The 14,575-nt window shown below is 43.2% G+C and overlaps 1 protein-coding gene and 1 non-coding gene across 2 annotated transcripts; both read right to left on the bottom strand.

The window, feature by feature from the left end:
• Positions 1–3,112: 3,112 nt before the first annotated feature.
• Positions 3,113–8,536, bottom strand: pdap1a (pdgfa associated protein 1a). The gene is made up of 6 exons (XM_066707276.1): positions 8,326–8,536; positions 7,638–7,720; positions 7,303–7,374; positions 5,093–5,214; positions 4,552–4,703; positions 3,113–4,462 (listed from the first exon to the last, which is right to left on the bottom strand). Exons 1-6 carry the CDS (start codon positions 8,336–8,338, stop codon positions 4,428–4,430), a joined length of 477 nt encoding a protein of 158 aa, XP_066563373.1. The 5' UTR covers positions 8,339–8,536; the 3' UTR covers positions 3,113–4,427.
• On the bottom strand, positions 4,901–4,990 carry LOC136752105 (small nucleolar RNA SNORD88). The gene has a single exon (XR_010817269.1). It is a non-coding gene; the product is annotated as a small nucleolar RNA SNORD88 (small nucleolar RNA).
• Positions 8,537–14,575: the final 6,039 nt, after the last annotated feature.

Below are 14,575 nucleotides of genomic sequence, written 5' to 3'. Positions count from 1 at the left end.
TGTAATGTAAAATACTAATTCAATAAAACAGTATAAAGGAGACAAACAATGAAAATTGATTGGAAAAAAATATACAAAATAATAGATTAACTTGTTATGTTATCAGACCCTAAATAGGAATATGAAATTTGCAGAATACCTAAAAAAAAGGCAAACAAGTAAAGTAAAGACTCAGTGACCACAGCCTGGCAATTGAATAGGGACAGTCTAAGGCACAGTGTGTGGACGGCCTGAGGGACAGTGTGAGGATGGCCAGCAGCCCAGCCACACAGGCCCTGCCACTGCTGCGGGGCAGGGAGGGGGACAGCCATAAAGCCAATATTAGTACTTCAGATGGAGGGGGGCAGTGTTACTGTTTCCTACCTTTCTCCTTCTTCTGGATTTTCTTTTTTTTATTACTATTATTTATTTAATATATATTACTTTATTTATTGAAACATACTTAATCACACTCATTGCTTGAAATTACTATCAATCTATTATCTATTATGTATACTCAGCAAAAAAAGAAATGTCCTCTCAAGAGGGATAGTATATCTCCAGTGTTGGCCTCTCTTCAATGGCTTCCTCTCAAATACAGAATTCAATATAAAATCCTATTGTTTGTTTCTAAAGGTCTGTATGGTTTGGATCCTCATTATATTGCGGATCTCCTCTCTCACCATCACACCTCTAGACCTCTTTGATCATCAAATAGTCTGCAGCTGACTGTTCCCAGGTCATGCCTAAAACTGAAGGGTGTCCATGCCTTCTCAATTGCAGCCCCATGACTCTGGAATAATTTACCTCTCTATATAAGGTGTTCTCCAACTTTTGATGGTTTTAAATCTCTTCTTAAAACTCATTTGTTTTCTGTAGCTTAATGGAAATATGCAAGTTTAGTGACAATCTTTTACTGTCATTGTGTCTTTCAAGTTTTCCTTGTGTTTTTGTTATTGTTGAAGTGTTGAATTTTGTACAGCATTTTGGCCAACTGCCGCTGTTTCTAAATGTGCTATATAAATAAAAGTGACTGACTAACTGACTGACTTTCAACTGCTTTTATTTTCAGCAAACTTAACATGTGTAAATATTTGTATGAACATAAAAAGATATAACAACTAAGACATAAACTGAACAAGTTTCACAGACGTGACTAACGGAAGTGGAATAATGTGTCCCTGAACAAAGGGGGGTCAAAATCAAAAGTAACAGTCAGTATCTGCTGTGGCCACCAGCTGCATTAAGTACTGCAGTGCATCTCCTCCTCATGGACTGCACCAGATGTGCCAGTTCTTGCTGTGAGATGTTACCCCACTCTTCCCCCAAGGCACTTGCAAGTTCTCTGACATTTCTGGGGGGAATGGTCCTAGCCCTCACCCTCCGATCCAACAGGTCCAAGACATGCTCAATGGGATTGAGATCCGGGGTCTTCGCTGGCCATGGCAGAGCACTGACCATTACTGTTTTGCAGGAAATCACGTCCAGCGAAGGTGGATTTGTGCCCATAGGTGACGTTGTTGCTGGTGATGTCTGGTAAGAACCTGCCTTACAACAGGCCTACAAGCCCTCAGTCCAGCCTCTCTCTGCTATTGCGGACAGTCTGAGCACTGATGGAAGGATTGTGCATTCCTGGTGTGACTCGGGCAGTTGTTGTTGCTGTCCTGTACCTGTCCCGCAGGTGTGATATTCGGACGTACCGATCCTGTGCAGGTGTTTTTACATGTGGTCTGCCACTGCGAGGAGGATCAGCTGTCCTTCCCGTGTCCCTATAGTGCTGTCTTAGGCGTCTCACAGTACAGACATTGCAATGTATTGCCCTGGCCACATCTGCAGTCCTCATGCCTCCTTGCAGCATGCCTAAGGCACGTTCACACAGATGAGCAGGGACCCTGGGCATCATTCTTTTGGTGTTTATCAGAGTCAGTAGAAAGGTCTCTTTAGTGTCCTAAGTTTTTATAACTGTGACCTTAATTGCCTAGCGTAAGCTGTTAGTGTGTTAATGACCGTTCCACAGGTGCATGTTCATTAATTGTTTATAGTTGATTGAAGCAGCATGGAAAACATTGTTTCAACCCTTTACAATAAAGATCTGTAAAGTTAATTTGGATTTTTACAAAATTAATCTTTAAAATAGTGTCCTGAAAAAGGGATGTTTCTTGCTTGCCGCATATAATTTGTATATTTACATATTTTTATTTATTTATTAATTTAGTTAGATAACTATCATTTTCATTTTGACTATAGATATATTTTCTTGTTTTTTAAAGTATTTTCAATGTGTATCATACATGCTTTAGCAATACTTATATAAACATGAGACAGAAAGGAGAGTAAGGCAGGAAGTGAATTTTGGGGAAGAAACTACTTGAGTGCATCGCACCTGTCCACACCTTTACTGATTCCTACAATAACCAGGGTCACTACAGTGAGAGGGGGAGATACACAAGACGCCATAGAAATGTGTATAGTAGTGCTGATAATGGTGCCAATTATCCTGAAATCAGTCAGGGCCTGTACTGCTGTAGCCCAGTGAGCGTTTCTGGTCCCCTCAATGAGTGAACGGCCGCAGCTCACCACGCTACGATCACACTGACCGCAGGGACAGTCCGTACACACGCACACACAAATCTCACTCTCACAGACTGGGGGGGGGGAGAGCAAGAGATTAAAATAGAGGAACCACCTGACACCACCACCCACACTCACACTGAAAAGCCTTCAGACAAACACAGGTTCACAAAACAATTCACTGTGATGCCAATACACATTCCAGGAACTCTACAGTGAACCGCATTTTAGTTGTACAGTTCTGTAACTTTGACATTGTTTTTAAATGTCCCTATTCAGTAAAAAGGGAAACACAGTTTGAGTTGAGTTGGGTAGAAAAATTGAGAAGACCGAAGAAAAACCTTACATCTTCATTTTCCTTACGGTGAAATCTGCCTGCACTGGTATCAGTTAGAAATCTAATCTAACCCATTTTCAGATCAGTGCTGCCACCCTGTGGACAAACCAGAGAAACCATTCACACACTCACCATACCGAAACATAACTGCAGAAGAAACAATAGTAAAAAACTGAGAAAGCCCACATTCACGAGTGGTAAAGAACCCAAACATTGAACAAGTAATTATTGTATTTTTTTTATTATCTTTTATACAAGAAATTCTTCCTGGGTTGAAAAGTAATTTATTTTCTTCTGAACTGGATTTTTCTTTTCCGATTTATTAACAACAATAATATTTAAATAAACTTTCAGTCCTGGAGAGAGTCCTTTACATGACATTAAAACAGGTGTGATGCAGTGTGGGTAGCGGTTGCTTATCCCCTAGTAAGCGTTCCCATCCCATGGCACACAGAGACATTGCTGCAGTGGACGCTCAGTACAGTACAATACGGACCAGCCACAGTGCCCTCCACTGTGGTAAACAGTCACCGGCAGGAATTTAAACTAAACCACCACCACATTCCTCCACATTCCTCCACCTTCTACCCAATTTTCACTGAGCTGTAAAGCACTGAAAACCACACCTGCCCAGTCCCACACTTGATGCTTCTGGTAGTTTTTAATGCAAACAGCAGCTTGCCTACATTTTTAATCAGGGTGGGGGAAGAGTGGTTTTAGTGCCAGCTCTTAAATTACGCTCTTTTAACTGGCCCAATTAAACAATTAACTGGATGATGGAGCACTTTACTTCTCCAGAACCCCAAACACTCCTGGGTGCAAAACAGTGTAATTTTATAAAGTAACACCTGTAAAAATAATTTTAAAAAGTGCACAGCACATCTGAAATAAGCCTGATTGAGGAGAGGGAAAAAAAAAAAAAAAAAAAAGATTTCATTGAATACTTGAGAGCTACTGCCAGAACAAAGACTAAACTAAACTAAGCCCGCCCCCTCAACCCCCCAGGACTGAAGCCTCTGCAGATGAAGACAAAACGGGGTGGGTGGAAGCTGTGGGTCGAGTTGTGAGTCTTGTTGAGTGCGTTTCATGTCCTTTACATTTTGAGTTACATTATACCTCATTCTTGTTAGTTCGGGGGGGTGGAGGAGGGATGACACAGATGCACCTCTGACACCCCCCACACCCCGGTCTACCAAAAATAAAAATAAACAGTAAACTTATTAAAATTAAAAATCAGAATTGAAGTCCAGCAGCAGTTATGGTAGCGGTGAGAGGAAGAGGAGTGGAAGAAGAGCAGGAGAGGGGAAAGCGGTGGTCAATCTGTCCCCCTATAGCTTCTGATGATAGGGACGCATCCCTCCTCCATCTCCACCTCCCCTCCTTTTCATCCCTCTTTCCTCCCTCACACACCCAGAGAGATGAGGAAGGTGGAAGTGAGCTCCAGACATGCCTGAGCCAACTCCCTTACCCCCCTGCCACCACTCCCACCCTCCTTCCCAGAAAACACCCACACCCTGAACCCTGGAGATGAGGGGGAGCACTAGCGCTTGTTCTTGGCTTCTGCCTCTTCTCTTGCTGAAACACAAAACACAAGAAAAAGAGGAGTGAGTAACTTTCAGAAGGGAGTGGAAGGGGTGTGGAGACAGACGGCCTCGCTGCCTCACCTTTCCGGAGGTCCTCCCTCTTGCGTGCCGCATCCTCCCTCTGCTTCTTGATGATGGCGAGCCGGGCGAGGTCAGCCCGTGCTTGCTCCGTCTTCCCCTCCAGATGCAGCTTCATGTAGCGCTCCTTTGCCCGCTGCTTCTCGATCTCTTCCCTGAGAGAGAGGAGGGTGAGGGGAGGAAGGGAGACGGGGTAACTTAACAGTGGAGAGAGAAAGTGTTGTGTGGTTGGTTCTGAGACAGGGTTTTATGGTGTTTAAGTGCTTCAGATTGGAGAAAGCACAAAATTGTAGGGGGCACGGAGATCAATATGGGGAAGACTGTGGGGAGACCGTGACCCCTCCAAGCTGTCAGTCTCCTTAGACCCTGCCTCGTCAGGGGCCGGGCTACACTTCGGTCGTCACGGAGACTCTGAGCCCAGTGCAAAGCATCGTGGGAGATGTAGTCAACTGCCACAGACTAAAACATTAGTGTCCATCCAAGTGGAAAAGGCTCCTAGTTCAAAAGGGAGAGACTTCACATGGTCTAACCCGCGACCCCGCACCTTTCCCGGCGGGACAGCTCTTTGGGGGCGGTGACGTCAACCTCTGCGACCTTCTTGCTCTTCTGGGTGACTCTGTTGGGGTTCTCGATCTCGATCAGCCCCTCCACTCCCTTCTTCTTATGCTGCTCGGAGAGAGAGTTACACAGGAATATGATCTTTTAATGTTTTGTGTATGCAAACATTTCATTTAGAATGAACAAATTAATATAAAATACTAAAGCAATTTAAAAGCAAGAATTGGGAGGCAAGGGAAGAGGAGAAAGCAGGGAAAGGAAGAAGTTTCAGGAACAGGCAAGTCTGGAATCAAGGACTCATCCCCCCATGTACAAAAGTGGAGATGCCTCTATAATTAAAGAGGCATCTATGTGATCAATAATCTAGGGAAGTTTTTCTGAAGTACACTGAATGCATGAAAATTGGCCTTCCTTACCCAACACAGTCTTGAGTAGGAGTCACGTTGGCTTCTGATCATATTTACAACTTACACACCCTAATAAATAAATCCATCAAAAATAAAGGAAATATATTTGCCTGCTTTGTAGCCTTTAAAAAGGTATTTAATTCAATCTGGCACAAAGGGTTATTCTATCAACTTCTACAGAGTGCTGTAGGGGGTAAAGTAAATGACATCATCAGATCAATGCATTCTGAAAACAACTTCAGAGAAAATTGGCAACTCGAAGAACAGGGTTTGGGGTCGGGCAGGGCTGCAGTCCAACACTGTTCAACATAATCAACATTACTGAACTGGCCTCACTGTTGGCACAGTCCTCCAGCCCCAGTCTCCACAACAGAGAGATCAAGTTCCTGCTCCATGCAGACGACGACCTGGTGCTGCTGTCGCCCACAGACCAGGGGCTGCAGCAGAGTCTGGCGTTCCTAGAGCGACACTGTCAGACCTGAATGGTCCCCAACGGTCAATCGGGACAAGATCAGAGTAACGGTTTTCCAGAAGAGAGATCTCAGGGAAACGGGTACCACTTCACCCTGGACAACACCACCCACATGCTCTGCAGCAGCTATAACTATAATCATTTTCTGCAAGCGAGATGATGCGACTTTGGGTGTATTTGGAGATTGTGATTTGCTTGTCATCCAACCAGAAGCGTTCATTCGAAATCAGCATTTGTCTATAACAAAACGTCAGACCGGGACTAAATATTTCTAAAAATTCTTGAAATGTAAGCGCATCGGTACAATATTAAAAGCACAATTGACATTTACAGTACCTTGGCAATCTTGCATTTTGAATTATAGCGCCTTGGCCCCAAGGCCTGTGGAAGACTATGATTAAAGTTTTTTGATTATATCATCAAACCAATTCTTCTTTAGTTATGAAATGTGACTTGAAAACATCAAATTGAAATATTCCACTTAGAATTGTGTAAAAATATCTTACATACACACATACACATTCCATCAGCAATGCGTGCAGGGCTGAGCCATGACCCCCTACTGCTCCCTATGGAGAAAAGGGCAGACAAATTCTGGGTCCATCTGCACCAGGCTGAGCCACACTCCTACCAGTGCCAAGCACTGCTCCCCTACAGCCAGCTCAGCGCAGAGACACCTCTGGGTCAGCTGGCACTCAAACACCACCTTAGTGCCAACAACACCACAACAACAAGAATGAAAGTGAACATTTGAAAGCTAAAACAAAATTAATTCACAAGTTGTACTGTTATGGGGCCCTAAATAGTAGTCGTCAGACTAAAACATCCCAAAGAAAGAAAGACAAACCCTGATGAGGTACAGACTCGGAGACCACAGCCGGGCCATTGAAACAGCCGGCACACACAGAGCTGCCGGGAGAGGTCAAAATGGAGACACACTTCCTGTGGTCCTCCTCAAAATACACTGAAATAAGGGAGGACTATCAACTCTCATACATGGATCCCCTGTTCCCACTCCTGCCTAACTGCAAGAAAGTGACGACCCTTTTAGGCTCCAATGGCACAGCTGTCAGCCCAATACAAGCGAGCCTGCCACTGGCCAAGGGGGAGTGTGTGGACAACACAGCAACTCCTCAATTAAAAGGGGAGGGAGGGGTGTTATATTGTCTGTATAAAAAGGGGGTTGTTTGATTTAAGAGAGAGGGAGGGCGGCCAGGACAGAGAGAAGGCACAGAAAGAGAAAAAGTGAGAAAGCAGGGAATTGCTTCCACGGGACTCGAGTTCACAACTTTAAGGGATGTATCCATGGCAACTCACATCATAGTCTTCATCGCTGCTCTCTTCCTCCGAGTTGGACGCGCTCTCTGGGGCCACCCCTCCGTTTGCCTCCTGCTCAGGAGAGAGAGGGAGAGTAAGAGGGGGAGGAAGGGAGAGAGGGACAAAGAACTTACTTTGCTCTTCTTCTCCACACTGTGATGCCCGAGACTATCAAAGCCTTCTGGCAGTGCGTGTCAAAAACGGCGATGCCATCACCTGGGTCAACAGTGGCTTAAACTGCACCACCATGGTAATACTGATCCCCAAGGCTTTGCACAGACCTTAAGATTGAACTAAAAGGGACCGATGTGTGTCCAAATCGACTGTAGTCTCACCTTCTCCCTCTCTGCTCTCATCTGCCGGTCGATCTCCTCTGGGTTGCTGAACTGCTTCCCCCGGCCCTTGTGCCCCTTCTTGCCTGGGGGAGAAGGAGATGGGGGCGAAAGTGAGAGGAAATGAAAGAGAAAGTCAGAGAGGAAAATGGGAAAAAAGGCAACCAGAAAACGAAAGAGAACATCCTCCATAGAAAGGGAAACGTACAGAAATGTCACTCACTATAAAACTATATTGGCACTTTGTTGTAAAACACCGACACGCACATCACTGTGTCCATTTCAACACCCCAACACATGATAGACACTTGTATCTAATGGACAACATCTAATCGAGCACCGCAAGTTTTCACAAACACAGACATCCTGCATCTATATCATGGCAAGTCTTTAGTAATAAGATTATTCTCCCTATAATGATTAGTTTTGCCACATACTGTGTAACAGTCTCGCACCCACATACACGGGTCCCGACAGAGAGAAACCCATTCAGCAGCGAACAGGAACAGTAACAGTAACTGCGGTTGTGTGAAGCCACTGCATCGATTTAAAACACTGTTCAAAATCAAATACCACCCCTTGCGTTTTGTACTGAACATTAATGGCCACAAACATCCCCAGTACAAGGACTGCCGTGGCTGCATTTCAGCTACATGACCAGTCCGGTACAAACTGGAGTATTTTAACTCACCTCCTCTCGGCATGTTTCTGTTCACGTTAGGACAGCGGGGCGGAGACTCGCAAAATAAAGAGTGTTACACACAATATATAAAATCGGTGTGAAATAGGGCACTGTTCTCCGCTGTGTTCACTTATTTACAATGTATTTTTAGCGGAGGCCTGTTCTCGCGTCGCTCCCGCTTCCGTCGAGCTCTTTTTTCCCCTCTGTGGTGTGGAAGCAAAAAAAACCAGAAGGTGGGATTGGAATCCCCATTTAGCCAATAGGAATCGCATATTTAGATTGACGGGACCGTGTATCCATTCAGATCACAGATCACTCGAGCGTAATTGCGTGATTGACGGCAGGACGGACCTATAGCAGAGGGTGCTGGGGAAGCGGAAACGGCGACATCTGCGCGCCGCGGGAATGACGAGCACGTTTTCCAGCGCCCGCCCCCACGAACCTGCCCGAGCGCCACTACCGTAATACAGCGTGTATAAGGCAGGTTTACCTCATGTCTGCGTAAAATAGCTTTGTTAAATTGTGGTCCGCGTTTCATGTACTGTATCTGTTTCAAAACAGGAGTTCTTACATATTTGCATGTTGTGGGTGGATAAAAACATTATATCATATAAATACCTTATATAACATATGTAAATGCGTACATTGGTCCGCTCATACGGTAGACATCCTATTGCATCATTTTCGCCATTGAAGATTCCTCCACTTGTACCGTAATTTAAGAAATATACGAGTCAGTAGTCATTGGTATTTATAGCCTATTCTGTAGCGGATACGCAGTGAATGGTCAACGAGCAGCTGAGTGAAAGCTGTCATAGGGACGTGCCAGAAGAGCCCTGTCTTAATACTAGCCGACTTATGTCAGCCAAACGTCTGAAATAGGTCCAAATGTCAGCCCCCCGGTCGAGCAATCACCATCAACATTTTTTTTTTAATGTTTTTGAATATATGGTATTTTAATGTGCCCGTCCTGCTAGGCTCAAGCAATTAATTCAATATAATTATTACAATTTAACTGTGTAACAATTTATTGTCACAGAAACAGTTACAAAATACAAATAGAAAACATGTAATTTGTATCAAATACATTCAGAATGTACGAGATACACTTACAAATTGCATTCATTTTACTTTAGTTGCTCAACACTGTTATCCTGCATTTAATGAGAAGGGTCGTGTATTTTCACCTCAGTAAGTAACACAGTACCTAATCAAAATATTAGAAAATGGGATGTGGCAAGGCAAGAAAAACACAAATAAACCATAGAGGGGTCGGCAACCTTTACTGCTGGCAGAGCCATTTTTGACAAAAATAAATACAATACTTTTCTCGGAGACACAAAAAATATTTGAGCCTTATGCGGCTAACACAGCTTATGTAGGCTGTATTAGCCCACCGCCACTACAGATTGAATAAATGAGCTGTCGTTCGTATGTTTACCACTAGGTGGCAGCACTGCGTGTGACAGTGATCGAATAAAGCCCCGTTTCCACCGGCTGAGCGTCCGGACGCGCCGCGTTTTGTGCCGGTTAACTGTCTGCTGCCAGAGCGTCCGTCCCGCGGAGGAAACGCTGCTCTTTCAGAAGAGACATGAGCGCCGGACTGAGACGCAGGGAGGAGATCAGAGACATTGTGTGGGAGGATATAATCTCAAGTGCCGTGTGCGATCACGAAGAAATTGCAGTTTTATTAGCAGCATGGAGTGAAATCCACGTACAGAAACAATGACTGTTACAGTTAATATCAGTGCATTAAACACTGCAATTTCACAGGACCGGTGCAGTGCCTGACTAGTAAAAATAAACTGAAGGATAATAATCGCATCGTAGCAGATGTTATTAATATGAACAGCTGGCCGGTGATCAGGCTGTGTTGTGTGAATGTTGTGCAGGACAATCCGCAGAGACAGTGTGAAGGGCAACACGATTCAGTTAACGTGTCCATTCACAAGATAAATTAATGAATAAATTAATACAGCAGATCTGGGTTTCCTCTAAAACATTAAGGACTGGTTTAATAAATGCATCCATAAGTCCATAAACGCCATGACTGAAACATGCACACTTTAGTTTAATTATAACCGGCTATATTGGAGCTGGATGATTCATCTTGAAACGTGTGTATTTTGTTTCAACTGTAACTTGCCTGGTTAAGGACGTCTGATAAGTACATTATAAATAATACGGCAAAAAGTGTTGTTTGCAGTTACAAATCTGTAGTAAGAGTAATAAAGGAGTCATATCTACTAGCACATATCTTGACGATTATTACAATAACAATAATAATAAATAGCATTTTTTTATTTTATTGTGGCGCATGGAAACGTATTCTTATGTGAACATGCTAGTCTGAATATAATGTTGTCTACACGTTTAGCTCTTCCTAATATCTCTGAACAGAAACGTGTATTTATTATGCTGTTTACAATCATGTAAAGCACAAATAATAAAACAGACACAAAAGTCCTCTCCTCGTCAGGCTGTGTCGCTCGCAGTGTTGATCTGTCTCTGTTTTTAACACGAACACAAACCAAACCCACAGTCGCTGCTCCTGCATCAGAGGGACGGATCACAGCGGCCTGGTTTTACAAAAAAAAGCTCTGGGACTCCGGCGCGACACGGACGATTAAGACAGATAATGCCTTAATTTCCATACGATTACATAGAGACACAAGAACCGCCCTTTCTGATAAACTGCACCATTATTGGCTGAAGCCGTTTTACGTGAGACTGGAGTTGTATTGGTTAGAATAGGCGAGTCTGCTCCTATTGGCTAGAAATACTGAAGTGGGTTTGGCACAGAGCATGATTGACAGCTGGTCTGTCTCGCCGCAGATCAAACATACAGGGGTTTGTTTGTATTTGTCCGGGGAGCCGCTGAGGAGGGGGTACAGTATGGGCTCAATTGCCGACCCGCATACAGGCAAGCCAGGTCCCAGAGAGAGCACAGAGGCATTCAGAAATAACGAATGGTGACTCTATTGCGAGATCGTTTCAAAAAGATACGGCGATTTGCAATTTGCAATTTAGGCTGAAAATAATTATGAAGAAGTACACGGCAACTGCAGAGGAAATTGAAAGGCTGGAAAAAAGAAACAGAACTGGAAAAAGAAAATCAAACATACAAGGAAACGAACATATCCTTACAAAAATGTTTAGTTTAAAAAATATTGTAAGATATTCTAAGCTACAGCATATATCTGTACAATTAAGGGATTTCCCCATCAGAGCCCGTGTGTCCTAACAGGCAGCGGTTTAACCTTATCTAGTGCATTCTTTTCTTTGCATTACAGTACTCGTATTGTTTCTTTTGATTTCCCATATGCCTCCTTTCCCTTAGCTCTTAACGATGCCTGCACTTACTAGCTGTTAATATCTAGGATCTAGGATCTTGTTTTGCGTACTGTACATTTCCTATACAAGTGTGTAAATTGGAATTTGTAAATTACATTCTGCTTTCAACTGTACTGTATTTTCTTGCACTTTGTATGGTTCTTATGTTTTGTAAGTCACCCTGGATAATGATGTCTGCTAATAAATACATAATAATAATAATAATAATAATAATAATAATAATAATAATAATAATAATAATAATTCTTGTGTTGACCTTTTGACCATAAGCATGGACATTGGAGAGGGGCCCATCTGTGTTGTGTAAAGCTTTCTCTGGACAACACCTTGGCTACAATGAGGTGCTTACCTGGCATAAATTCGAATGCCAAGTTATATTTCTGGAGGCGTAACATCGGCCACAGGATATGTGGCGAAGCATTTCCCAGTGGTTACATTGAGATGGCTATTATCGGCTGCAGCACTACCTGTCTGCCATAGACGTATTTGTGAAATGTCTCGCATCTGATTCAATTTGCGGATAATTTTTCCTCTGCTGCTGTCATCGTGCATGACACATATGCAATGGGAAACCACTCTGCAATATGTTGCTTTAGATACACTACACCTAAACTGTATTGATGCTTCAGTTGACACTTTCAGTGGCTTACTTGGATCATAGAACTTTAAGACAGGCTCTTTTACCAGACTGTCCTTGAGCTCCATCCATTCGTGAGCATGCCCATGTTTACATTGCCACTCTCTGTAAAGTTTTTGATTATACTGACAAATTGGGGATAAACTTCCCCATGTAATTAGTTAAGCCTAATGCTTATTGCAGTCCTGTTCTGTCAGTTGGCTCAGGCATTTCCTCAGTTTCAACTGGCCCTTTTGCTTATCCAGTTTTAAGCGCAGCTTCTCATAGTGCTTTGTTTTTCTCCTGACTACAACATGCCAATACCTTCCATTCCATCAAACATCTGTTGAACAGTCTGGAGCAGATCAAATCCTGATCGGATATAAATAAGAATGCCCCCCAATCTGAGTGTTGAATGTAAATCATTTTGCACCCTTCTCATCTAAAACAATCTGGTAGATCCCTGATGAATCATCCAGCTTTGAGAAAATACTTGACAACTGTCTCTTTGTGTTTAACCTCTCCCCCTATGCTAGATACCACTATATCCCACATGAACCCTTTTAATGAATCCAGGCTTTTCACAGCATTTTGCAAAGTGATTTGTTCCTCCACACTTGCAGCAGTCCTTTCTGTAAAATTTTGGCTGCATGCTTGTTTCTGCACTTCTCACAGTCTTTGGTCTCTGCTTTGGATCTCTGGTCTTTCTCTCTGGCAATGTTTTTGCACTACATCCACCACTAATCTGCCATTGTAATTGTCAAATTACTTGAGCTGAATCCTTGCATACTCTGACGCATGGCAACTCTAATTGTCTAGTCTAAGGTCAGTTCAGTCTCTTTAAGGAGTTGCTTTCTCACTCACTTGTCCTGTACTCCTATGACAATTTGATCCCTTATCAAGGAGTCCCAAAATGGCATGATTGGCTTTAATTTGTTCCATAAGACATACATTTCATTTTTCCATGGTATGCAATACTCCAAAACACTCCAAGGCTGCCCAACAACTAACCGAGACCAGGGGCGGAGCCAGGGGGGGCACAGGGGCACTAGCCCCTGCTGAAATCTGACTTTTTCGGTCCTTTTAATCTCTGTCCGATCGGATTTTTTAATGATGATTTGTCTGCTCGTCATTTTTCCAACTACAGTCCCTTGTGCGTGTTTAACCCTTCCGCTCTGGCAGCGCTGCAGCTCGATCAGACATGAATGAAGATGTGTGAGGTGATAGTGTTCGCCTATGTCAAGCCTTTTTGAGCAACTATTGGTTGTTAATAAATGACTGCCATCTGTAAAGACTACAACAACCAATCAGGAAGGTTTTATTTCGTTGGGGCATTAACAATCTACAAATGGACAGTTCGTTTGAGACGAGAAGGGAAAATGTGTGTGAGGACAGAGTTTGACAGGGCAGCAAAAAGTTGATTATGAATAGAAAATCATCAGAATGTTTTAGAGCAGTGGTTTTCAACCTGTTGGCCATGACAGTATTGCAGGGGGGCTGCCAATTATTAATAGAAATAATAATTTTGTTAATATATGTAAAAATGTTCCAAATCATAATTACATTACATTCGATTTATAATTAAATATCGAAAAATAAATATTAAACTGTTACTGTGTGCTCACTATTCGAGCTCGCTGATTGGTTTAAGAATAACCCACCAATTTCCATTTCTGACAACATACTTATGCGAGGCTGGATTTTCTGCATTGGTGGCACTCAAGACAAAATACCGGAATAAGCTTCACGTCAAGCCTGATCTCCCTTTGCAACTTTCTTCTCTTCAGACCGACATACAGTGCTTAGTAAATGGTAAACAACACCAACCTTCGCATTAGGTGAGTCACGATGATTGTAGTTTATGAGATTTAACTGTCATGTGAACAAGTCGAGAAGGTTTTTTTTTGTTTATGTTATCCATTTAGCTAAGTTTGTTTCATGGTTGTTGTTTTCACATTATTCACACATTGCAAATTACAAATGATCAGGACTCGGGTTTGATCGCTGTCTTCTCAGTTCTGTGTTTCCCTCGTGTCTTTGTTTTTCCCTTCAACGTGGCAGCTGCACGCAGTGCAGCCGCTCATTGGTTTCTCACCTGGTTTCTCTCTATTGATTGTTTGCTCTATCTGCTCTCGCTTTGTGCTTGTCACTCGAGCCTGACTCTAGTCTTGCTTGCCTTGCTTTGTCCAGTGCTTCAGTCCTCTGCTGGTTTTGACTCTGCTCGTCTCGACACTGCTCTGCCTGTTCCCTCTTGACTGATTGCTCCGCTGCCGACCTATGCCTGGATCT

Source organism: Amia ocellicauda, chromosome 6, assembly GCF_036373705.1.
Source record: "Amia ocellicauda isolate fAmiCal2 chromosome 6, fAmiCal2.hap1, whole genome shotgun sequence".
NCBI classification, from domain to species: domain Eukaryota; kingdom Metazoa; phylum Chordata; class Actinopteri; order Amiiformes; family Amiidae; genus Amia; species Amia ocellicauda.
This window is presented reverse-complemented; position numbering and strand designations above follow the sequence as displayed.